This window comes from Orycteropus afer, unplaced genomic scaffold (genome assembly GCF_000298275.1).
Source record: "Orycteropus afer afer isolate SDZICR_OR568_19922 unplaced genomic scaffold, OryAfe1.0 scaffold00040, whole genome shotgun sequence".
Taxonomy (NCBI): Eukaryota; Metazoa; Chordata; class Mammalia; order Tubulidentata; family Orycteropodidae; genus Orycteropus; species Orycteropus afer.
In genome coordinates, this window is record NW_006921627.1 from 11,016,594 (window position 1) to 11,040,593 (window position 24,000).

A 24,000-nucleotide genomic window follows, 5' to 3' on the forward strand; every position below is an offset into this window, starting at 1 on the left:
CTTATGCACAGGGAGACAGCTCAGAGGGCAGGAATGTATGGAGGGATGGACACAGGGAAGAGGTAACTATGGGAAGGAAGTGGGAGGGGAGTTGTTGCATTGTGGTAAACTGTGGTCCATGACATGAGCCAAAGTATATGTGAACTGCTGTATGGAAAGTGAATTTGCTCTGTAAATCTTTACCCAAATCACAATTAAAAAAAAAAAAAAAAGATACACACAAATGACCTAGAAATCAGCATACAGGGAGTTTAAAATAACTATAACAACTATGTAAAATTTTTTTAAAAAATGGATATAATGGAAAAAAGAAAAGAGATGAAAAATTTCAGGAGAGATCTGGAGACTTTAAGAAAAAATCCTAGAATGAGAAAACACAAAATAATAAATAATTCACTAGATGAGATTAACTGCAGATAGGACATAAGAAAAGAATGTATCAAATAAACTGTAAGACTTTTCAATAGAAATCATCCAAACTAAAGCAGAGAGAGAAAAAAAGATTGGAAAAAAATATCTGCAGAGCTCCAATGACTCCTGGAACATTGTCAAGTGGTCTAATATATATGTAATTAGAGTCCCAGAAAGAGGAAAGAAAAAATGGGGCAGAAAAATATTGAAGAAGGAATAGCTGAACTTTTTCCCAATTTGATTTAAAAAAAAAATCAATCCACATATCCAGGAATATCCATGAATCCCAAGTAGAGAAAGTATAAAGAAAATTTCTTGTTGTTAGGTGTTGTAGAGTCAGTTCTGATTCTTGGAGACCATATGTACAAGAGGATGAAACACTGCCCCAGTCTTGCGCCATATTCATAATCATTGCTGTACTGGAGCCTTTTGTTGCAGCCACTGTGTCAGTCCATCTCATTGGGAGTCTTCCTCCTTTTCACTGATACTTTACTAAGGGTAATGTCCTTCTTCAGGGGCTGCTGTGTTGTTATGTGCCGTCAAGTCAGACCTGACTCAGAGCAACTCCCTTTGGGTTTCCAAGGCGGTATCACTATGGAAGTAGATTGCCCAACCTTCCTTCTGAGGAGTGTCTGGAGGGTTTGAACTGCCAGCCTTCTGGTTAGCAGTCAAGAGCCTTAGGAACTATGCTACCAGAGCTCCCTTATTTCATGTCCAAAGTATGTGAGACAAAGTCTTGCCATCCTCACCTCTGAGAAGCATTCTGGGTGTACTTCTTCCTAGAAGTTGTTCTGGCAGTCCATGGTATATTCAGTATTCTTTGCCAATACCATAATTCAAATTCCTCAATTCTACTCCAGTCTTCCTTATTCATTGTCCAGCTTTTGCATGTACATGAGGTGACTGAAAATACACAGCTTGCGTCAGGTACACCTAAGTTGAAGAGGTCTTTTGCAGCAGATTTGTCCAATGCAAAATGTCATTTGATTTCTTGGCTGCTGTGTTTCAATGGGTGTTGACTGTGGATGCAAGTGAAATCCTTGACAACTTCGATCTTCTCTCTGTTTATCATGATGTTGCTTATTGATCCTTTCGTGAGGATTTTTGTTTTCTTTATGTCCAGGTGTAATCCATACTGAAGGCTGTAGTCTTTGATCTTCATCAGTAAGTGCTTCAAGTCCTCTTCATGTTCAACAAGCAAAGTTGTGTCATCTGTATATCAGAGGTTGTTAACGAGTCTTCCTCCAATCTTGCAGTGGTATTCTTCTCCATATAGTCCATTTCTCAGACCATTTGCTCAGCATACAGACTGAATAAGTTTGGTGAAAGGATACAAACCTGATGCATACCTTTCTTGATTTTAAACCATGCAGTATCCCCATCTATTCAAACAAATGCCTCTTAGCCTATGTACAGGTTCCACATGAGTGTGATTCAAAATATAGAATAGAATAGAAAACAGTTAAAAGTATAGAATAGAATGTAAAACCACTCATAAGCATATCCTCAAACTTACAAAAGCCAAAGATAAAGAAAAAAGTCTTAAAAGAATCCAGAAAGGAGGTGGTGGGGGGAGGGAAGTGTATACAGAAACAACAACAAAGAAAGCAGCTGACTTCTCATCAAAAGCAAAATAAGCTGGTGTTTAAAGTGATGAAAGAAGAGAAACGTCAACCTGGAGCTCTATATCCAGTGTTGTCAGGTACCATGAAGTCAGTTCCAACTCATAGTGATCCTACGTACAACAGAACCCAACACTGTCCAGTCCTGCAGCATTCTCACAATTGTTGCTATGTTTGAGCCCATTATTGCAGCCATTGTGTCAATCCATCCTATTGAGTATCTTCCTCTTTTCAAATGATGCTCTACTTTACTAAGCATGATGTTCTTCTTCAGGGACTGGTCCCTCCTGATAACACATTCAAAGTAAGTGACATGAAATCTCACGATCCTCATTTCTAAGAATCATTCTGGCTGTACTTCTCCCAAGATAGATTTGAGGCAAAATGAAAACATTTTCAGACAAATGAAATCTGATATAATTTATTGCATGTGACCCACACTAAAATAAATGCAAAAAGAAGTTCTTTGGGTTGAACAGAAATGACATAACAATTCTTTAGGTTGAAGACAAATTATATTCAGATATACTGGAAATGATAAATATGTAAGTAAATATAAAATTCTTTTCTTAAATTCTATAAAAGACAACTGACTGGTTAAAAACACAAACAAATAAAAACAATAAATTGTGGGGCTTATCTTTATCTCTTAACTAGAAGTAATGTATATGACAACAATAGCACAAAGTATAGGTGAAAACTACAGTACACACAAAATGGTATAATTTTAAATCAAGCTAGACTGTGATAAGCCAAAGATGCATTTTATAACCTCTAAAACAACTACTAAAATAATAGCATAAAGAAATATAGCTAAAAGGTTGCTATCAAAAGAAAACCAACTCTATCACTGTCAAGTTGATTCTGACTCATAGTGACCCTGTGCCAGAGTCGAATTGCCCTACAGGGTTTCCAAGGCTGGAAATCATTACAGAAGCAGACTGCCACATCTTTCTCCCGCAAAGCCAATGGTGGATTAGAACCACAAACTTTTTAGTTAGCTGAGCACTTTAACAACTGCACCAGCAGGGATCCTTAAAAGGCTGATAAAAAATAACAAAACAAATTCAGTGCCATCAAGTCAATTACAACTTATAGCGACCCCATTGTGTTTCCAAGGCTGTAAATCTTTACAGAAACAGACTGCCTGTCTTTCTTCTGTGGAGCTGCTGGTGGGTTTAAACCACCAACCTTCTGGTTATCAGCAAAAGGCTGACAGAGGAGCTAAAAACTAAAAAAAAAAACTTCAATTAAACCAAAAGAAGGCAGGATAAAAGAAACAATAGACCCATATAAAATGAATAGAAAAAAAATGGTAGATTTAAACCCAAACATATCAACAAATCAAATGTAAGTAGAAAAGAAAATCTTAATTAAAAGTGAAGATTGTCAGACCTAGATAAAATGGTAAGACCCAACTACATGCTGTTTACAAGAGATGTACTTTCAATATGAAGAGACAGACAAGTTGAAAATGAAAGGATGGAAAAAAGATCCACCATGCAAACACTAAGAATAAGAAAGCCACCAATATTGCCATTTTAATACTGAACAAAGTGGACTTTAAGATGAAAAAAACACCAAAATATAAAGGAGATTATTTCATAATTAAAAAAGAGGAACTATGTTACGAAGATATAAAAATCCTAATAGAGTATGTATCTAATAAGAGAGCTTCATAAAACATGAAGCAAAATATGACAGAACTAAGGATGGTGATTACACATGTTTGTACACTTATGAAAACTTATCAAACTACACTTAACACCTGCATTTTATTATAGGTAAATTAACATCATTGAAAAATAGATAAATATACAACAAAAAAGCTTTTTCTTTTTCTTTTTTTTTTAACATTCTATGGCCTTACATTGAATTTAGAAAAAATTGCAATCTCTACCATGTCTTAGGAGCTCTGGTGGCATAGTGCCTAAGGCATTTGACTGCTAACCAGATGGTTGGCAGTTCAAACCCACGAGCCACTCCACAGAAGGAAGATTGGGCAATCTACTTCCACAAAGATTTACTGCCTCGGAAACCCAGAAGGGGTGGCTAAGAGTTGGAATCAACTCGATGCCAGTGAGTTGTTTTTGTTGTTGTTGTTGTTTACCATGTCTTACAAGGCTCAACATGATCTGGAGCTTTCTTAATTTTCAGATCTTATCTTGTACCACCAACCCCTTGCTCTCAACAACACATCCCCAAGTATCTTCTAGGACTGTAAACTTGCCAAACTTTCTCATCTTATGGCCCTTGTGTATGCAGTTCCCTCTGCCTGGAATACTCTTCCCCAACTCTTTGTGTAAATAGTTCTTTCTTATCCTTTAGGCATCATTTTTAGTATCATCTGCTCTGGGAGGTCTTCCAAGACCACTGACACTACACACATGCACACTCTTTACAACACAATGTGTAATTTTTAAAAATGCATCTTAGATTTTTTCTTCTCTCTCAGAAGGAAGGTCGGGTGATCTACTTCCTTAGTGATGTTGTTGTTGTTGTTATGTGCCGTCGAGTCAGCCCTGACTCATAGCGACCCCTCCTTGGGTTTCCGAGGCAGTATCACTACGGAAGTAGGATTGCCCAACATTCCTTCCGAGGAGTGGCTGGTGAGTTTGAACCGCCAGCCTTCTGGTGAGCAGGCAATGTCTTAGCCACAGAAATCCAAGGAGGGGTCACTATGAGTTGGGTCTGACTCAATGGCCCATAACAACAACAACACTTGATAATGCAAGTTCCAAGCTATGTTGTTCACTATTGTATTCCCAGCACTTGGCACTGAGCAGGCACTCCTACATTCACTGACATTCCTTCAGCTAGGAACTCTGGTGGTGTAGTGCCTAAGGAAGTTGACTGCTAACCAGAAGGCTGGCAGTTCAAACCCACCAGCCACTTCTTGGAAGGAAGGCTGGGCAACCTACTTCTGTAGAGATGCTGCTTCAGAAACCCAAGAAGGGGTCACTATGAGTTGAAACTGACTGGGCGCGAGCTCTGTGGTAGTGACTAAAGTGAGAGTCCTTCATTTACATTTGAAAAAGCAGCTTTCCAGATTATTGGAGTTTTCTATTTTGTAAAAATGGTCCCTCATCTGGGAGACAACATAGAGCTACCAACTTTTTATTTTGCAAAGTAAGAGTATTTTAAATGATTTTTCAAAAGCAAACACTAAAAAGCCACTATCAACTTTCTCACCATTTCACAAAAAAATTAAAACTTTTTTAACTTACCCCATATCCCTCAAGAAAAAGAACATAATCTCAAAGTTTTTTAAAGGACACATCTGCTTATATAAGAAACTAACTACATTGTCATTCCTTGTGTTATTTTCTGCATTGAGTAATCACTACTTTCAGATCCATTCGCTGGATCCTAAAGGTTCTTTTAACATGAATTTCTAACAGGAAAATCTGGAGCACCCAGACAGAAGATCTTTCCTGCCACATCATTCCCTCATTCACACATCGAATGAGGGTTCCTAACCAGTAGGCAAGGCTAGGAGTCATTAAGCCTACGCAGAAGTCAATGTCAACAGTTTGCTCCCCATAAATCAAGCTATGAACTCACTGTGTCCTGAAGGAGTAGGCAATAAAGAAAGTAGTGAGGAAAAATCTCATCACAGAAACAGGGAGACTGGCCCCAGGCCACAAATACCACTCAAAGGACACTATTGGAGTTTGAGGAAATCGGGCAGGGTTTCAATTGTAAGGTTCAAACTGTATCTTTAAAAATGCACAATTCTTGGAAGGTATATGACTGAGATACATGGGAGAGGAAGAAAAGAGATGGAATAAACATTGTTAGGGAATGTGAGTGGTTAAGAGTCAGAAAGAGGAAATACTATAAGGCTTAAGTTAGGCAGGATTTCATGGGAGTTTTGGGCATTGTTTAATTTAGTGTTGGAAAAAGAGACTAGGAAAAGCCCTTCATCAGTGAGCCTGAGGAGAGGAAAACGGACAACACCTTTACAAAATAAGGGAATGGGTAGGGGACAAAGGGTAGAGGGGCCTGCAAAATGAAGGGGAAGGGGCCTGCGAGGCAAAACCTAGACACCAGAGTGCAGAAGGCAAGGTTAAGCAAAGACTGGAAAATGGTAGAGGGGAGTTACAGGAGAAGGGAGAACAAGAAGGAAAGGAAAGGGAGGTGCAAAGTAAAAAGAGAAGGGCAATTATTTTAAGGAGGTGGTGAGACTTGGGAAAGAAGGAGGGAGAAGAAGAGGAAGTACAGAAGAACCACATACAGGACTGAATAAGGAAAATAGACCCTCCTACGTGTCTGCTGCCCTGCACGGTAAGACCACAGCTGCACACAAAGAAGAGGGTTTGTTTCAGCTCTGCTGGACTTCCCAGCTGCTGCTGACAGGGGGTATGTGTTCCATATGCTGCCATACATGCAGAGAGGCAGGGCTGCATGGACTCGTGAGGGAACATTAACATCACTGCTAGATATGTCCTCTCACTCCTTTCAGGAGCAGAACTTCCTCTGCCTGTAGAGCCAAGTTCCCTTGTCTAGCTCTGAGCAACCAATTACTCCTGCTCCCCTGCTCTATCATCCCCCCAAAACACCACTTTGCATGTGTCTCAGAGGTTCTTTCCATAAATTTCATGGACTGTACAAAGTCCTCCAGTCTTATCTCACCCCATTTCCCATTTGAACCCTTGCTTCCATCTGCTAGTCTATCCCTTCCCAGAAGCTGCTCTATTCTACATTCTACTCATTGCTCAAGGGCAGCTCAGGTACTCTCCTCTTCCAAGATGTCTTCTTAATGCTCCATGTCAGAGTCACCTCCCTTACTCCTGCTTTCCTTCACAGCTCATTTGCCAAGTTTCATCCCTACCATTAATCAGCACAAACGGCCTTCTGCTGTTGTCTTTTAGGTGTAAGCATTGTCTTCTCTGGGAGGAAATAAAGGACTCGGTTCAAATCCACCAGCAACTCCTCAGAAGGAAGGTTGGGCAATCTACTTCCATAGTAATATCGCCTTGGAAACCCAAGGAGGGGTTGCTGTGAGTTGGGTCCAACTTGATGGCACACACCAACAACCAACCAACCATGTCTCTGGTGACATTAAAAATTTAGTCTCATCTAGACCTACCTAGACTTAATTCCCCACCACTCCCCCACAGCCCCAGGAGGCCTCACTGAGGCCCTTCATGGCAGAGGAGAATAATAAGACCAGTTAAGTATACTGAGCTAGAATGGAGTCACCTGGGCAGGTTGCAGCAAGAGTTGAAAGATAATATGAGAGTTAATGTTGGGGTTATCAAAGAGGGAGGAGATGAGCAAATGCCCTGTGGAGATTTCAGAATTTCAAAGGGAAGCAGGAAGAATGCAAAAGCCAAAAGGGATTTACACATAATATTTAGAAATCTACATCTAGACTGGATTTTAATGTATGATCCCTCAGGATGCAGAGGAGGCTACCATGCTGCCTTCTGCTCACCAGAGAGTGCAACTGGCGAGTCAGCAGCCCTTGCTGTCTAGAAAGCAGGTTATCTCTGTCTTCTCCTTCTATCACTGCCTGAATGGTAGTCCAATGAACATCCATAGTAAAAGGGGTGTCACATAACCCCCAGCATTATCTCGCTCCATATTAAAGTTAAATGTATTCTAGGAAGTGAGGTACACACACATATGTGCACACATGCACACACACACACACACACAAAAATTGCACCAAATCCCAAAACATCAACTGAAATCTAAAAAAACAAAAGCACATGTTAAGTTAGCTTCTTTCTCATCAAGGCAGGAATGTTCACTCTGAACCTTTCTATCAGAAATAGCTGTGTCTCTTACAGAACCATCCACTTCACATATATTTTATTAAACTTTTATATGAACATGACATTGTAATAAATGCCATAAAGAAGACAGATGTAGAACACTTGGTTCTTCTCTTCAAAAGTATACAACTATCTGCATGACTCCCAGCTCCCATCCTGTTCTTGTTTCCTTCTACATTTTCTCATGAGACCCCCTCTTCTGGTTAGCTGTACTGCTCTGCCTATAAAGAACTCCCTTCTCTCCCCCTCTATACCCCAGTAGCCCCAGCCTCCTGCCTCATAAGGATGAGGGAAGAAGGAATCCCTTTAGACATAAAATAAAGAGTTATTATTGTATTTTGTGCATCTGATTCACTCATAGGACCAATTGTATTTCCTACAACAGCAGAAGTTCTAAACTCAGAGGAGAGTTTGAGGAAGAATGTAAGGTATCCTTACAGAGCTTCAGGTCCTGTCCTGAAACCCAGCTTTACCTACACAGGACACATAAAATCCCAGTGAGGTGGGATTAAAAGTTGTAATTAAAACAAGAAATTGCCATTTTTCATCTACCAAATTAGAAAGGATGAGTCCACTTTCCAGAATCCATTCTAAGGAAGTATTCAGAGAAAACATAGTCATGACCTGGCAAAATCAGGGTGAAATATTTTAAACCATCTAACTGTCCCAATAATAAAAATGTATATGTTGAGACACTTCCATCTAAATCAATCTCATGTAGTTATGTAGCCTAGCACATGTTGTTGTTGTTGTTGTTATGTGCTATGGAATTGGACCTAACTCATAGCGACCCCTCCGTGGGTTTCCGAGGCAGTATCACTACAGAAGTAGATTGCCCCATCTTCCTTCTGAGGAGTGGCTGGTGGGTTTGAACCACCAGCCTTCTGGTTAGCAGTCAAGTGCCTTAGGCCTACGCTACCAGAGCTCCTTACTGCCTGACAAATATTTTTTAACTTATTAATTTCTCAGGTTTCTAAAGAATGTTAGTGATGTTTCTTATAATGTAAACATAAATATATACACTATAAACTGTAAATATAGTATGTTGTTGTTGTTTGCTATTGAGTCAATTCCAACTCACAGCATCCCTACAGGAGAGAGCAGAACTGCCCCATTGGGTTTCCTAGGCTGTAACCTTTAAGATTGCAGATCACCAAGTCTTTTCTCCCGCAGAGTCACTGGGTGAGTTCAAACTGCTGACCCTTCAATTAGCAGCCAAGCACTTAACCACAGCACCACCAGGCTTCTTATGGTATCATAAGCTTTGTGGTATCATTAAAAAACACAGGAGGAGAGGACTTCTGGCAAGATGGCAGAATATGCAGACAAGTTACATAAACCCTCTTCCACAAATAAATGATAAAATAATTGAAACAGATACAGAAGATAGTCCTGAAACCCAGAGCTTTGAAGGGAAAGATAAAGAAGTAGATTAGATACCAATTAGAAGAACCTGAATGAAAACAGTGAATGAGGAAACAAATGGAGCTGTGGACTGTCGGCTATCCTGACAGCATGGCCAATTTGAATATTTACAAGTGACATTCAGATTCAGGCAGTAACCTAAGAATGAGCTCTGCTCACTAAGGACTGCATGGACAACAGCACTGGTGGCTGAAGAGTAGAAAGAAAACAGCAAACAAGGAGACAAACATAGCTGTAGACTTCTGGCTGTCCTGAGGGTACAGCCATTTTGAATATTTGCAAGCAGCATGGCCATTTTGAATATTTGCAAATGGTGCTCTGATCTGAGCAGCAACCAAAGAATAGCCTCTGCTTGGCATGGACTGCATGTATGGCCTCATAGGAATCAGCTTTGGGTTGCTGATAGTAATTCTTTCTCCCCTTTGTGAAGTTAGAGGAGGTCAGAGGAAGATGTAGCCCTCATGTCCTTTTTGCACAAACCACAAAGAGGGAAGAAATAGTGTACTTACAGAACTTCTAAATGGTGAGGAAGTCAAGACAATTGTGACACAGAACACTCTGTTATAAATTTTGGAAGAAAATAATAAATCACAGGATAACCTCAAAGAAAAATAATAAATCTTTGTATCAAAATAAAAAATAGGACAGGTACAAATATTTAGCAAATACTAAAACAATAGCAGTGAATGAAATAACATTATTCATAAACAAAATGAGCTAAGCACAGAAAATTATATGGAACAAAAAAATCAGCAACAACCAGGAAAAGACACCATGAAAAAGGAAAACTACAGACCAATATCCTTCAAGAATATAGATGCAAAAATCTTCATAAAATCCTGGCCAATAGACTCCAACAACATATCAAAAAATAATACATCACGACCAGTGGAATTCATACCAGGTAATGCGAGGATGGTTCAACATTAGAAAAACGATCAGCATAATCTACCACATAAGTAAAATAAAATAAAAGAACCACATGGTCATATCAAGCGATACAGAAAAGGTATTTGATAAAATCCAGCACTCATTGCTGATTAAAAAAAATTCTCAGCAAAATAAGAATAGAAGGGAAATTCCTCAACATAATAGAAGGCATATGTACAAAAGCTACAGCCGATATTATTCTCAATGGAGAGAGACTGAAACCATTCCCCTTGCGAACAGGAACCAGACAAGGATGCCCTCTATCACCACTTCTATTCAACATTATATTGGAAGTCCTCACCAGAGGAAAAAGGCAAGAAAGGGATATCAAAGGCATTCAGATTGGTAAGGAGGAAGTCAAACTATCCTTATTTGTTGATGGTATGATCCTATATATAGAAAACCCAAGAGACTCAGCATGAAAACTATTGGAAGTAATTGAGAGGTTTAGCATAGTGAGGAAGACACGAGATCAACATACAGAAATCAGTTGGATTCCTGAAGATGGAGGAACAGGCAGACAAGTGACACAGACCCTCTTCAACAAAGAAAAGAGAAACCAATTGACAGAGATAACAGAAAATAATCCTGGAGCCCTGAGCTTTGAAAGGAACTATACAGAAGTGGATTAGGCACCAACTAGTGGAAAAACCTGAACAAAAACAGTGAGTACGGAGATGACTGGAGCTGTGGACTGTCAGATACTCTGATGGGACCAACAGCCTGAATATTTCCAAGTGGTGTTGGGACATGAGAATTGACCTAAAGATCAGCCCTGGTCACCAAGGGCTGCAGGGATGACTGCGTTGGTGGTCTATGACTAGGAAGGGAAACAGCAAAGAGAGAGACAGCCTGAGCTGTGGACTTTCTGCTGTCCAGAGGGTGAAGCCATTTTGATTGTTTACACATGACAGCCATTTTAGATATTTAAAGTGACCAAGGGTGCAGCCATTTTGAATGTTTATAAATGGTGGCCATTTTGGATATGTAAAGTGTCTGAAGGTGCAGCCATTTTGAATGTTTACAAGCAGTGGCCATTTTGGATATTTAAAGTGACCGAGGGTGCAGCCATTTGGAATCTTTACAAGTGGCAGCCATTTTGGATTTTAAAGATACAGCATTCTCATTCAGATTCCAGGGGCCTAAGAATAGGCTCTGTTTGCCAAGGACTGCTGGGATGTATGAGGGGCTGAAAACAGGAAAGGAGACAGGTGGTGAGTGTAAAAGTGCTATCAACTAGTGAATAGAGGAGCATAGCACAGTACCCTGCTTACATAGATAACATACAAACAAAACAAAAAAAATGAAAATTGTGGGCAAATCACTCCAACATATAATCCACAAATTAAGTATAAACACAAAAACATCCCAATGTCTCAGAGACAACAGAGCATCACAGTCCACACAAAGCAAGATAAAGCAGGAGAAACAAGGGACCAGGATACAGACCCAAAACACATCCCTGAGGAAGACACAGCATTGCAACTCCCTGATAAGGAATTCAAAAGAATTATGTTTAGGTATTGTCAATGAATTGAGAGGCAGATCAAGGAAAACACTGACAAAATCGAGGAAAACACAAAGAAAACCCTACAACAATTTGGAAAGACAATGTAAGAACAAAATGACAAAATAAATGAAAAATTAGAAATGATACAAAATCTACACACAGAAATCCATAAGATTAATACTAAATTTTCAGATAGATAAAACATTGAAGGGGCAAAGGAGTAGAATTGAATCAATGGAAGAGAGAATCAGTGAGATTGAAGGCAAATACCTGAATACTTCTTTGGAAAAGGATAAATCAGAAGAAAGATTTAAAAAAATGAAGAAAGCCTAAGGTTCATGTGGGATACCATCAAAAGGAATAACCTACATGTGATCGGAATTCCAGAACAGGAAGAGACTAATAAAACCACAGAGAAAATAGTCAAAGATTTGTTGGAAGAGAATTTTCCTGGTATGATGAAAGATGAGAATATATCCATCCAAGAAGTCCAATGAACCCAAACAGGGTAGATCCCAGAACAAAATCACCAATACATATCATCACCAAACTCACCAAAACCAAAGACAAAGAAAGAATCATGAAAGCAGCACAGGAAAAAATAAACAATTACCTACAAGGGGCAACCAATAAGACTAAGCTTGGATTTCTCAGCAGAAACTATGCAGGCAAGAAGATAATAGGATGGTATATATAAAACCCTGAAAGAGAAAAATTTCCAACCAAGAATTATGTACCCAGCAAAACTGTCCCTCAGATATGATGGTGAAATTAGGACATTTCCAGATAAGCAGAAATTAAGGGAATTTGTTAAAACCAGACCAACATTACATGAGTTGCTAAAGGGAGCCCTTTGGACTGAGAAGCAACAACAGCCAACAACTGACTATTAACATACATGATGACATAACCCAGAACCCAACCCAGCTATGGAAGTATCCAAAGTAAATAAGCCTACAAGATTGTAAACAGGGAACCAAAGACATCAATTGACAAATGAGGACAACTACAAACCAAAAAGAGGAAAAAAACTGTCGTTACAGAACTTCTAGATGGTAGGGAAGTCAAGACAACTACAAGATAGAATGGACTGTTCTAAACTTGGGAAGAAAACAATAAATCACAGGGTAACCTCAAAGAAAAATGATAAACCTTCACATCAAAATAAAAAGAGGACCAGAACAAGTATTTAGCAAATACTAAAACAATAGCAATGAAAGAAGTGATAACATGATTCATAAACATAATGACCTCAGCATAGAAAATTACATGGAACAAAGAAATCAACACCACGAAAAAGCACATAACAAAAATGACAGCAACAAATTCATATTTGTCGATAATTACATATCTGGCAAGGGACTTATCTCTAAGATTTATAGAAAACTCCAACATCTCAACAGCAAAGGAATTAACAATACAACAACCTATGGTCAGTTGATCTTTGATAAAGGGTCAAAATACATTAAACGGGGAACAAACAGTCTCTTTAAGAATTGGTGCTGACAAAACTGGATATCCATTTGCAGAAAAGTGAAACAAAATCCATACCTCACACACTAACTCCAGATGGATCAAAGACTTAAATATGAAACCTAAAACTATAAAGTTTATCAAGGAAAAAATAGGGGCAAACTTAGAAGCCCTAATTTATGGCATAAATAGACTATCAAGTATAACCCAAAATGCACAAACAGAAGATGAACTAGATAATTGAGACCTTCTGAAAATTAAAATTTTATGTGCATCAAAAGACTTCTCCAAAAGAGTAAAAAGAGAAACTACAGATTGGGAAAAAAATATCTGGCAACAACATATCTGAGGGACTTATATCTAAGATTTATAGGAAACTCCAACATTTCAACATCAAAAAGAGAAACAATCCAATTGAAAAATGGGGAGAAGATACGAACAGACTCTTCACCAAAGAAGATATTCAGGCAGCCAACAAACACATGAAGAAATGTTCGTGATCATTAGCCATTAACCAAACCAAAACCAAACCCACTGCCATGAAGTGGCATCTTTCTAATGGCTAACGAGATGCAAAACAAAACAACAATGAGATACCATCTCACCCCAGCACTAATAACAGAAAACAACAAATGCTGGCGAGGATATGGAGAGATTGTGACTCTCATATACTGCTGGTAGGAATGTAAAATGATACAATCACTATGAAAATTGGTATGGCAATTCCTTAAAAAAATTAGAAATAGAGGTACCATTTGATCCAGCAATCCCATTAGCATGTATATATTCTAAAGAAGTGAGTGTCAGGACACAAACAAATGTATGGACACCCATGTTCACTGCAGCACTATTCACAATAGCAAAGAGATAGAAACAACCTAAGTGTCCACCAACGAAAGAATGGATAACCAAACTATGGTACATACACACAGTGGAATACTATGCGACACTAAAGAATAATGTGGAATCCAAGAAACACCGCATAATGTGGATGAACTTGGAGGACATTATGCTGAGTGAAATAAGTCAATCACAGAAGAACAATAATTATATTAGTTCACTATTGTAAAAAGTCAAGGAAAGGTTTATATATGGAAGGAAACTTTGTTGGTTACCAGGGATAGGAGTGGAGGTGAGGGGAAATTGTTAGATAGGTTAGAGACAAGCATTGAATTGGGTGAAGGGAAAGGCAATATACTAAACTGAGTGACCAACACAGTAACACTAAGCAAACAGAAGACACAGAGAGGTGTACTAGAGGTACAGACAACAAAGATAAACATGTTTACATATACAATACTGCGTTAACAGTGATAAGAAACATTAATCTATAGGTAAACAGATGGGTAGACTGGCTGAATGATCAGGTATGTTTAGGCAAAAGGGAATATAATCATGACCATACATAAGGTTGGCAGATGATATTTCTACATACATATTTGTATGGTTCTAAGAATGTCCATATAAATAGAACAAATGGGGCAAAGTTATGATAACTTCTTAGTCAACCACCTTGATGGAGGGAGTTGTTGGACCTGTGGGCTCTGGACCATGGTCACGGGGAACATCAAGCTCAACTGGCATAATGTACTACACAAAAACATTGTTCTACATCCTACTTTGATGAGTAGCAACTGGGGTCTTAAAAGGCTGCAAGCAGCCATCCAAATGCAACAATTGATCTCTCCTCATTCAGAGCAAAGAAAAATGAAAAAAAAAAAAAAAGCATAGAAACATTTAATCCAAGGGACTAGTGGACCATGCAAACCTCAGCCTATATGATCATGAGACCAGAAGAACTAGATGGTGCCTGGCTACCACTGTCAACCATTCAGAAAGGGATCATCATGGGAGAACAGAAGGGCAATATTTGCACAAGGAGATAGCTCAGGGGGCAGGAATGCACAGGAAACAACCCAGGGAAGGGTAACTATAGGGAGGAAGTGGGAAGAGAGCTGTTATATTGTCGGGATTGCAGTCAATGTCATGAAACAAAATGTGTATGAATTGCTATATGAAAAATAAATTTGCTCTGTAAACTTTCACCCAAATCACAATAAAATTAAAAATTAAAAACAGGAAGAAAATGCTTAAAATTTACAAAACAAAATTTTAATTATTTCTGAGGGATCAGTAACTTATTTTCTTCTTTACAGTTGCAAACATTTTCCATCATCAAATAATAATGAAAGGTTTATTTAAAGACCCTAGGGGATGTCCCATTGCTTGGGTTACACAAGTGTTGAGTCTGTGTGTCCCCTCCCCCTAGGGACTCCCTCAGGCTCAGCTGACCCTGTCTTACCAGTGAGCAGGCTTTACAGGTAGTCTTCCTGCACTCCAGCTTGAACCCTGAAATGACCCCCACCTGGATGGTGCAGTGGCAAGTTGTACACACATCGATCATCAGACTGTTCCCAGGCTGGAAACAGAGGCACCAGGGTCAGGTTTCCACAGCCCTCTCGGACCCCCTAAACCCTCCCATTCATTTCATCCACCTGCCCACCTGTAGCTACCATGAGCCATTACCTGATGCTCCTCCTGTTTCTTCTCTTGCCCTCCCACCTCAAGTATGGCAATGGTGAGAGGGAGGGCTTCATGACAGTGGGAGTGGGAGACAGATTGAAATGTACACAATAACTTATGGGTGCTTCTCTGTATGCAGAGGAATGGCCACGTGCCTAGGATGAGTGCCAAGAGGTAAGTGCTGGACAGCAGGGTCCAAGGCCTAGAGACGCTCCTGGAGACACTAAGTTAAGACCCTGCCAGTGATGGAAAGTATGCTGAAGGGAGTCTCCCAGGGGCCTATCATTTCACTTTAGAATGATGAGCTGGTCCCAGCTACCCTACTCTTTACACAGCACCCTACCTCTGTCCCACCACTCACCTCAATGATGGTGCCATTGAGCACACAGGCCTCCACGGGCTCTGAGAGAGAGAGATAAGTGCAGAGTGTGAGTGTGCAGAACATGTTGCGACAAGAACAGGTGTGTGGGCTGCGAGCAGGGCCCAGAAGCTTCCCTTCAGGGCCATCTCCTCCCCTTCTTGGCTTCTCTCTTCCATCTGCCTGTCCTTCTCCAGCCCTTCCTCCAGAGCTTATGGATACTGCTGCTAGAGCCCCAGAGGCCTTCTTCCCCCAAACTTGCTGAGGGAGAAGATCCTTGTCCACTCTCAACAGTAAAGCATTTGTTTAAGTGAATTTCTAGGAAAGGATAAGTGGGAGGATGTTTGAGTTTATGAGAATAAAGTTCTACTCTTAAATTTTAAATTCCAAGATAAAGTCACACAAGGAATACAAGGCAGTTTAGTGGAGAGACTTGGTCTTGGTTTTCATTTTGTTTGTTTGCTCACAGGCAGGAGTTGTTAATGCCATCGAGTCCGTTCCCACTCATGGTGACCCCATGTGTGCAGAATAGAACTGCTCCATAGGGTTTTCAAGGCTATATCCTTTCAGAAGCAGATCACCAGGCCTGTCCTCCGAGGTACCCCTGGGTGGCACCAACCTTCTGGCTACTATTCATGCACTTTGCTGTTTGTGATGCAGGGAGTTGGAACAACTTTCCCTATCAGAAGTGACACAGCATATGATTGAGAAGGTGGTCTCTAAAATCAGAGAAGGGAAGCCTGAGATTGAATCCTAGCTCTATCACTCATTAACTTCACCTGCACAAAAGGAGGTAGTAATAGCCCCTTATCACTGTGAGGTTTACATGAGATAATGGTATAATCCCTTCACTGGGCATTGTTGTTGTTGTTATGTGCCCGACTCATAGCGACCCCTCCTTGGGTTTCCGAGGCAGTATCACTACGGAAGTAGGATTGCCCAACCTTCCTTCCGAGGAGTGGCTGGTGGGTTTGAACCGACAGCCTTCTGGTTAGCAGTCAAGTGCTTTAGCCACTATGCTACCAGAGCTCCCTCACTGGGCATAGTGCTGTGCATAGCACTGCGACCTCTAGGAAATCACTGGGCATAGTGCTGTGCATAGCACTGCAACCTCTAGGAAATTCTTACATTTTTCTTATTTTGTTTGCTTTCTCATAAAAGCATTAGGCACAGATGAGAAGATTTTGCTCCTGCTCTTCACCCTGATTGCTAAAGGGGCCAAGAACTCAGGAGCAAGTAGGGGAAGATAGGCTTAAAGGTGGAGCAGCAGGCCCAGCCCAACCTCTGGCCAGCATGCCTTACCGCAGTGACAGGTGGGGCAACACTCCGAGATCTTGCAGCTCAGCTGGAAGCCCACGGGGCAAGTGGGGATATCCAGCTGGGGGCAGGAGACATTCCTCTGTTGCACAAAGACCTCCTCGTTCACTCGCACACACTCATTGAGGAGACAGGGCTTCTCCGGAGAGGTCCATTGAGAGCCAACCTGTGGAGCACCTGTGTTAGTCAAATGTGCTGGGGTAGGTCAGGGCCCAAGGTCAAAATGGGAGTGCTTTGTTTTCTCAAGGGGCTGGTTTGGGTCCTAGAGGTGTGCCCTAGAAGTGGAGGTGGGTCTCAGCTTAATGCTCAAATCCTACCACACAATAGCTCTGGGTAAGAGGTAGGTAAGGCCCACAGAAGAAATTAATGGAGCTCATTGCATGTCCTGAAGTGAGTCAGGATCAAAATCACCAGGACTAAGATCCTAGCTGAGTCATGTGTTCTTCTATAGCTACCATCTTCTACCACTTTTAAGCAAGTCAGGAAACGCTCTCTTTTAGCCTCAACATTGTGTCATGCTAAGCTCAGAGAGTCAAGGGCACACTGACCAAGAAAGTCATAGCATGGGCTGGCATAAAGGAGATGCAAAGAGAGAGTCAACACTTTCCCCAGTCTGGCTTCAAGTCCCACTCCTATGAGGAAGTAACAAGAGGCTGGGAGTGCTGGCCTCTGACCCCTAGCTCTGCCATATGTCCTTGAGGTATCCAGGGCTATGGAAGGGTAGACTTGTCTCAAGGGTTTTCTCCACAGATGTAAAGCACTGAAAGTGGCCAAGAATATGGTTCAAAAAGTCACCACAGAGGTTCTGTCTGGAAAGTGTGTTATAGCAAGTGTCGTCTTAGACCAGGATCCAAACGGGTAAATAGGAGTACTCTGCCTACCCATTTCAGGGCCTGACTCACTTCTCTCAGCTTCTGTTCACTTTCTTCATTTTCCAGATGAGGAGGAGCAGAAAATGCCAGAGACTTGTAGCTGCTCTCTTCACTTCCACTCTGGCTCACCTCACCATGACCAGGCCTTTCCACTGCAGGCCTGAGTCTACCCTCTGATCTCTCCCTACTTTGATTATTTACTTGATGAGTCTTGGCCATGAGACCCACTAAGATGGCCCTTTAAAAGCATCTATTCCCACAAGCCCCTCTGGTCTTTGGTATATTCCAGCAGCAACAACAGCAGAACCATTGCTGACACCCAAGTCTTGTAGGTAAGATGGAGACTTGAGTTGGGAGAGAGAAACTCAGTCTCACATTATGTTTTATAAACACTTGTGCTGGGATAAAAGCTGTGGCACAGGGTTGTGTGAGCCCTAATGTGGGATGAGAGACCACGGGGGTAGGAATACTGAACCTCAAAGGGACTGGTTCTCAGAGCCCACCAGGATGGATCAGCCTCTGATCTGAGCTGGGCTCTGGCCCTGGGGAAGAAGGACAAAGCCTGCTTCAGTCCAGGACAAGGGGAGCACTCAAACTGAAGGGGGGCACACAGGGAAGGGAAATCCACAAGTAACTTGGGTTAGAATTGGGGAGGTAGAAACTCTTCTGGACAAAAGCTAAGTAAGTCATTCTGTTATCACTGAGGAGGAGAAAGGCAACTGGCCTGTGTAAAGGATAGAGAAGGTTCAAGAGCAAGACAGTTAACCCTTTGCCTTCTGCTCTAAACAAAGTCTATTTCAGTCTTACTTGAAGGAGACAGAAGAGGAAGGCCCACATGTGCACCTCCCACTCTTCCAGCACCCATCTCCCGAAGCTGCCAGGGCTACCTCACTTCATCCTTATGAATCAGACCAAAATTCCCAAGGAAGGAATCCTTTGTGTTTAGGAAAAATGGTTTGGTCAGCATCCTGAATAAATATGAGCACCTGTGGGCCTGGGAGGGCAGGAGTGAAGCCCACAAAAGAAAAAGCTAAGCCATTCTACACTAGCAAATGAGTTGGGATCTGGCTGTGATGTGATGCTGGGCAGGAGAAGACAGGACTGGGGAGATGGGGCACATGGCCAGATACTACAGCCAGAGTTGCAGAAGTAGCTGAGGGACTTTTAAGGAACAGAAATATTGTTTGCTTCTCTGGGTTGTACATTTCTCTATCTCCCTAAAATCATCAAGGACATTGTGATACAAATCAGTAAAAAGTCTGAGGACCATGCCTGGGTCAATTATGGTATGGAACAGAACTTGCAGCCTAGGGGCTATAGAGGGTTGTGGGCCAACAGCACAGGCAAGAGGGTGAGGCCTGCTGAAACCAGTGACTCAGTGGAAGCAGGACCTCAGATTCATAGATGACCAAAGACCATCAATCTCCTGGCACTTCACAGAAATCTTCCCCCCACCCCCCCAAAAAAAAAAAAAAAATCTTCAGGAGGGAATTAGACTTCTTCCAAAATTCACAAAACAGGAATTCAGAGGCGATCTTATCTAGTTGCTAGGGGGCATGATTAAGTCTTAGATGACATGTGGATTACACCAACAGGTGGATTAAACTCCCCATGGGGAAAGTAAAAGACAGGGATTATGTTCCTATTTAGAAATGAACTGAGATGAGTACTGGACTTCAGACATGGACTCCCACGCTGATTACTGCCCTCTTTCCCATCTACCCTAGGGCCCAGACCTACACTCTTCCAGTAAGACAGGGAGTCTCCCCGCCGTGAGCCGGTCACCACCTCACAGGCAGATGGCAGGCACCTTCCACAGCACTCGCCTTCATGGAGGATGTAAGTGAAACCCTGGTTGGACAGAAAGAACGGAGAGTGAGGACAAATCCAGCAGCACAAACATGTGTACAAGGTCCTGGGATTTTGCAGAGAAGGAACTGGACTGGGTATTTTCATCTTTGCCATCAACCAGTCTCAGCTCATGATAAGAAGCAATTAGAAAGCATCAAACATTGAGTCACCAAGCTAGGTCTTATACCAACAAGAGAGACAAAACCCTGCCCTCTGAAAGTTTCTACGTTAAGACCATGATCCAGTCCACAGTAGTATTAAGAACATTCCAACATTCACTTAGCAATAGCTAATCAAGCTGACTTTTATCATGGTCATATCTAGGGAATGAGGAACAAAAGAATTATCCTAGCATCTGGACAAAATGTCTGCTCTAATAGGGCTAACTAACTACATAAGGTGAGTATTTTGAACCCAGTACCTCTCAGCAAAGTGCAGAGACTGGCTTCTTACTAGTTTACGGGGCACAGTATTTTTAATATAGGAAAGTGAGATGAGAGTGCAACAGAGACCAATCTTCCCCAGAAAGCCTGACAGGGAGACCAACATCCTGGAGTTTGCCAGTCCCATCTCACCTTTTGAATGTCTTCCAATTTGGCCAAAACTTTAGGGATTTGGATTGAAACCTTCCATTAAAAAGTCTAAAGCAATGCACAAACAGTAGGCAAAACAATGACGTGTGTAGTTGTCCCAGGAGCCAAGGCAAAGAACCCAGGACTATGCTTCATCTTGGAGCTGTGCCCTTAAGAAAGAAGCAAGAGCTACAGCTGTTGAGAATGGGTGTAGATGCCAAGCCCGTTCTGCTCCCCAAGCACACTCACAACCAGGGCCAAATCAGAAGATGCACACAACACTCAATTTTGGTCTAACTGGTACCTCTCTCTAGGGGAGTATGAGAGCTCTAGAGACTTGATTCAACTTCATACCATCTCCATGGGACCTACTGATATCCCTACGCACGTCATAGCGGTACACAGTGAGCTGATCCCAACCTCTTTCAGCTAAGATTCTAGGTCATTTATTGTGCACCTAGGATGTCCTAGGTACAATGTAAGAGTCAACAAATTAGGGTGATACAATCTACATATCCCATATTATGAAACAGAAAATACAAAATGATGTCTCATGGGAGTCAGAAACAAAGACTCAAGGGAACACAGAAGAAAGTAATTAATACCTTTAGAGTTATAGTATCACTCTTGTACATCTCTCTGAATGTGCTGAGTGATCTGGATTTGTGAATTCTTTGTTTTCTGCTACCTCCTAGCATGGACAACCACATTGTTGACTCCCAGGCCAGATGACCCCAAAGCCCCACAGACTTCTCATGCTCAGGTACTCATAGTCATGCCACCAAAATTCCAGCTGCCATCTTTCTAAGATTCTCTTCCATACCTCTAGCATTCCCACTTGCTTGCTGCATATCAGGGTTCCAGTCTACATTTTCATCTCTCTTTCTTTTCCTTTACTCCTGCCAATTTTCTGGCCTATAATTGTTCAAAATATACTTCTCAGACCCTTCTCCCTACCCTCTCCCACATCCTGTAGATACTGCTTTCCCAGTTAAGAATGGAACTAAGTAAATGTAATATTCACCTATCCTGAAGACATATACCACTGAAAAAAAAAATGCTTATTTACTAAGTGGCACAATTCTTTAAGAGTAGTTGTCATAGCTGAAGTGGAGGTGGGAGACAAGGGGCTATGGCCCCTCATATCCATCTATCTGCTGAGGAGCACAGTTTGAAGACTTCTTCCCCTGGATCACACTGGCCCTTGCAACACTGGTCTTGCCAGTTGCACAAGCCTGAAAGAACAGGCCTTATGCTAGGAGTCAGGATACTCCAATCTCTACTGGCTTCAGGTGAGCAGTAGAGCAGTAGTCAACTTCATTCCCTGGGCCAGTCCTTTGTTTTTATATTCTGTAAATGAGAAGAACAGTTCTGCCTCTTCTTCCTTCTAGAGGAGTATCATGAGAATAAATAAAATATAACATACTGCATTCAGTCCTTCAGAATACAGTCAGTTGTGCCATGATTAAGTCTGATTCCAGAGTCTAAGAATGGTGATTCAGGTGGTCACATGCCTTCAAAGAAAATTTTCTAAATTTATACAAACCAAAAACCAAAAACCAAAACCAAACTCAACTCAAACTGCCATTGAGTTTAATCCAACTCAATGCATTAGACTTAAATGTGCAAGAATGGAGTATCCCAGAATATATGAGAGCTTTAGGAGCAAGTGACCACAAGGAGAATTAAAAACAGAATTTGGGGAACAATGGTCATGTGTTCTGTACCTCAAACTATAATCATGGTTTTAAAATCACCAATCTATGTGAAATACTATAATGCACTGAAACTAGGACAATCCCAGAACATTCAGGACATATATCTGCTCTAGGAATAGGCTAAGGGATGTTTGCAGGTGGAAAAGAGAGCAGAAACTATCAAACTGTCTTTACCCCCTCCACGTCTCTACTCAAACCAATTGCGCTGCCCTCTGGAGCTTACAACAGACATGACCACAAGCCAAGGACTGAATCACAGAAGGATAACACAGGAATCTTTTCCTCAAGGTTCTTTATCTTTAACCAGTATGATTTCCTTCTTTCCTCTCACCTCTGGCCTTGAACCAGAGGTTAGCAAAGGGCCTTTCTTGTCCCTTCCTAAGGCCCCTCCCCTCTACTGTCTTCCCACCCTGGCTGCTCTGTAGTACCAGCCCCTGTGCCCCACTTACCGACCTGCAGCCATCATCACAGGGCTTCTGGGAGCACTGGGCCACATGTAGGCCCATCACAGCATCCTCCATGTCGGTGCAGGTGCACACGTCACAGCCTTCCTCCCAGAACTGGCCCACAGGGTAGATGGTACCTCGATGGACACACACCTGCAGACACAGGTGTCCATGAATGAATTCATCTGGTTCATTTAAATAAGCAATTAGTAAGTGATTACTATGTGTTGGAAACTGTACTAGGTGCTAAGAAAACAGCAATAAATAAAACCAAAATGGTCTTGGCCCACATGGAAAGATTATTTCTAAAGCAGATTTTGTCCTTTTTCATTCCTTGCCCTCCAGTCTTAGAAAACCATCCCTGGTCTACCCTGGTAGTTGTCTCTTGTGAGTCGTTCATGATCCACAAGCCCAGGTATAACATTGGTTATCTCAGCCTGGTTTTATCACTATCTTAAAGCCTAAGGCATTTGACTGCTAACCAGAAGGCTGGTGGTTCAAACCCACCAGCCACTCCTCAGAAGGAAGATTGGGCAATCTACTTCCATAGCGATACCACCTCAGAAACCCAAGGAGGGGTCGTTATGAGTTGGATCCGACTCCATGGCAGAGAGTTTGGTTTGTTTTTGATTGAATTTAACTCCTTCCTATTTACACAGAAAGCTAGGTCCTAATTCTCAGATCTAGTAGTGTCCTTGAACTTGGCCCACTGGCCCCTTGACCTCCATTCCATCTCTTTTTTGGTTTCCATCCCCACAGCCTATATAGAAGATACCTATCTAGACAGTCAGGTTTACACACATGACCATGCTTCCTCCTCAACAGTTGACTAGACTAGAATGAGAACCAAACAAAGGACCCAACCCATGGGCTGAGCTATGCCTATCAATTTTTTTCTTGAGAATTTAATCTATGAAACACAAAACTTAAGTAAATTGGATTGGACAAGGATGAACCCTGGATGAACAAGGATGAGCTGAACAGTCCATATTCGGTTGAGGCAAGATTTAATAAAGCTATGTACAAATGAAATTTCTGGGAAAGTAAACCTTTCTCAGAGGGGGAGCTAGTCTGCATTGAGGAGCTGGGGCAGGGGCTATGAATGAGTGTCCCCTAACGGGCCACAAGTGACAGAGATCACAACAGGCCAAGCTGTGAGGCACAGAGTAAAAAAAAAAAAAAAAAAAAA

General features: G+C 41.5%; 1 protein-coding gene across 1 annotated transcript in view; it reads right to left on the minus strand.

Moving 5' to 3' along the window:
- Window positions 1–24,000, minus strand: part of VWF (von Willebrand factor) — a 215,415-nt gene that overhangs the window by 10,448 nt on the left and 180,967 nt on the right. The window contains exons 42-46 of the mRNA XM_007937087.2: window positions 22,815–22,964; window positions 19,965–20,075; window positions 17,338–17,518; window positions 16,039–16,079; window positions 15,457–15,573 (exon numbers count right to left, since the gene is read on the minus strand). Coding sequence (XP_007935278.1) covers window positions 15,457–15,573; window positions 16,039–16,079; window positions 17,338–17,518; window positions 19,965–20,075; window positions 22,815–22,964 — 600 coding nt within the window. The remainder of the gene's footprint in view (window positions 1–15,456; window positions 15,574–16,038; window positions 16,080–17,337; window positions 17,519–19,964; window positions 20,076–22,814; window positions 22,965–24,000) is intronic.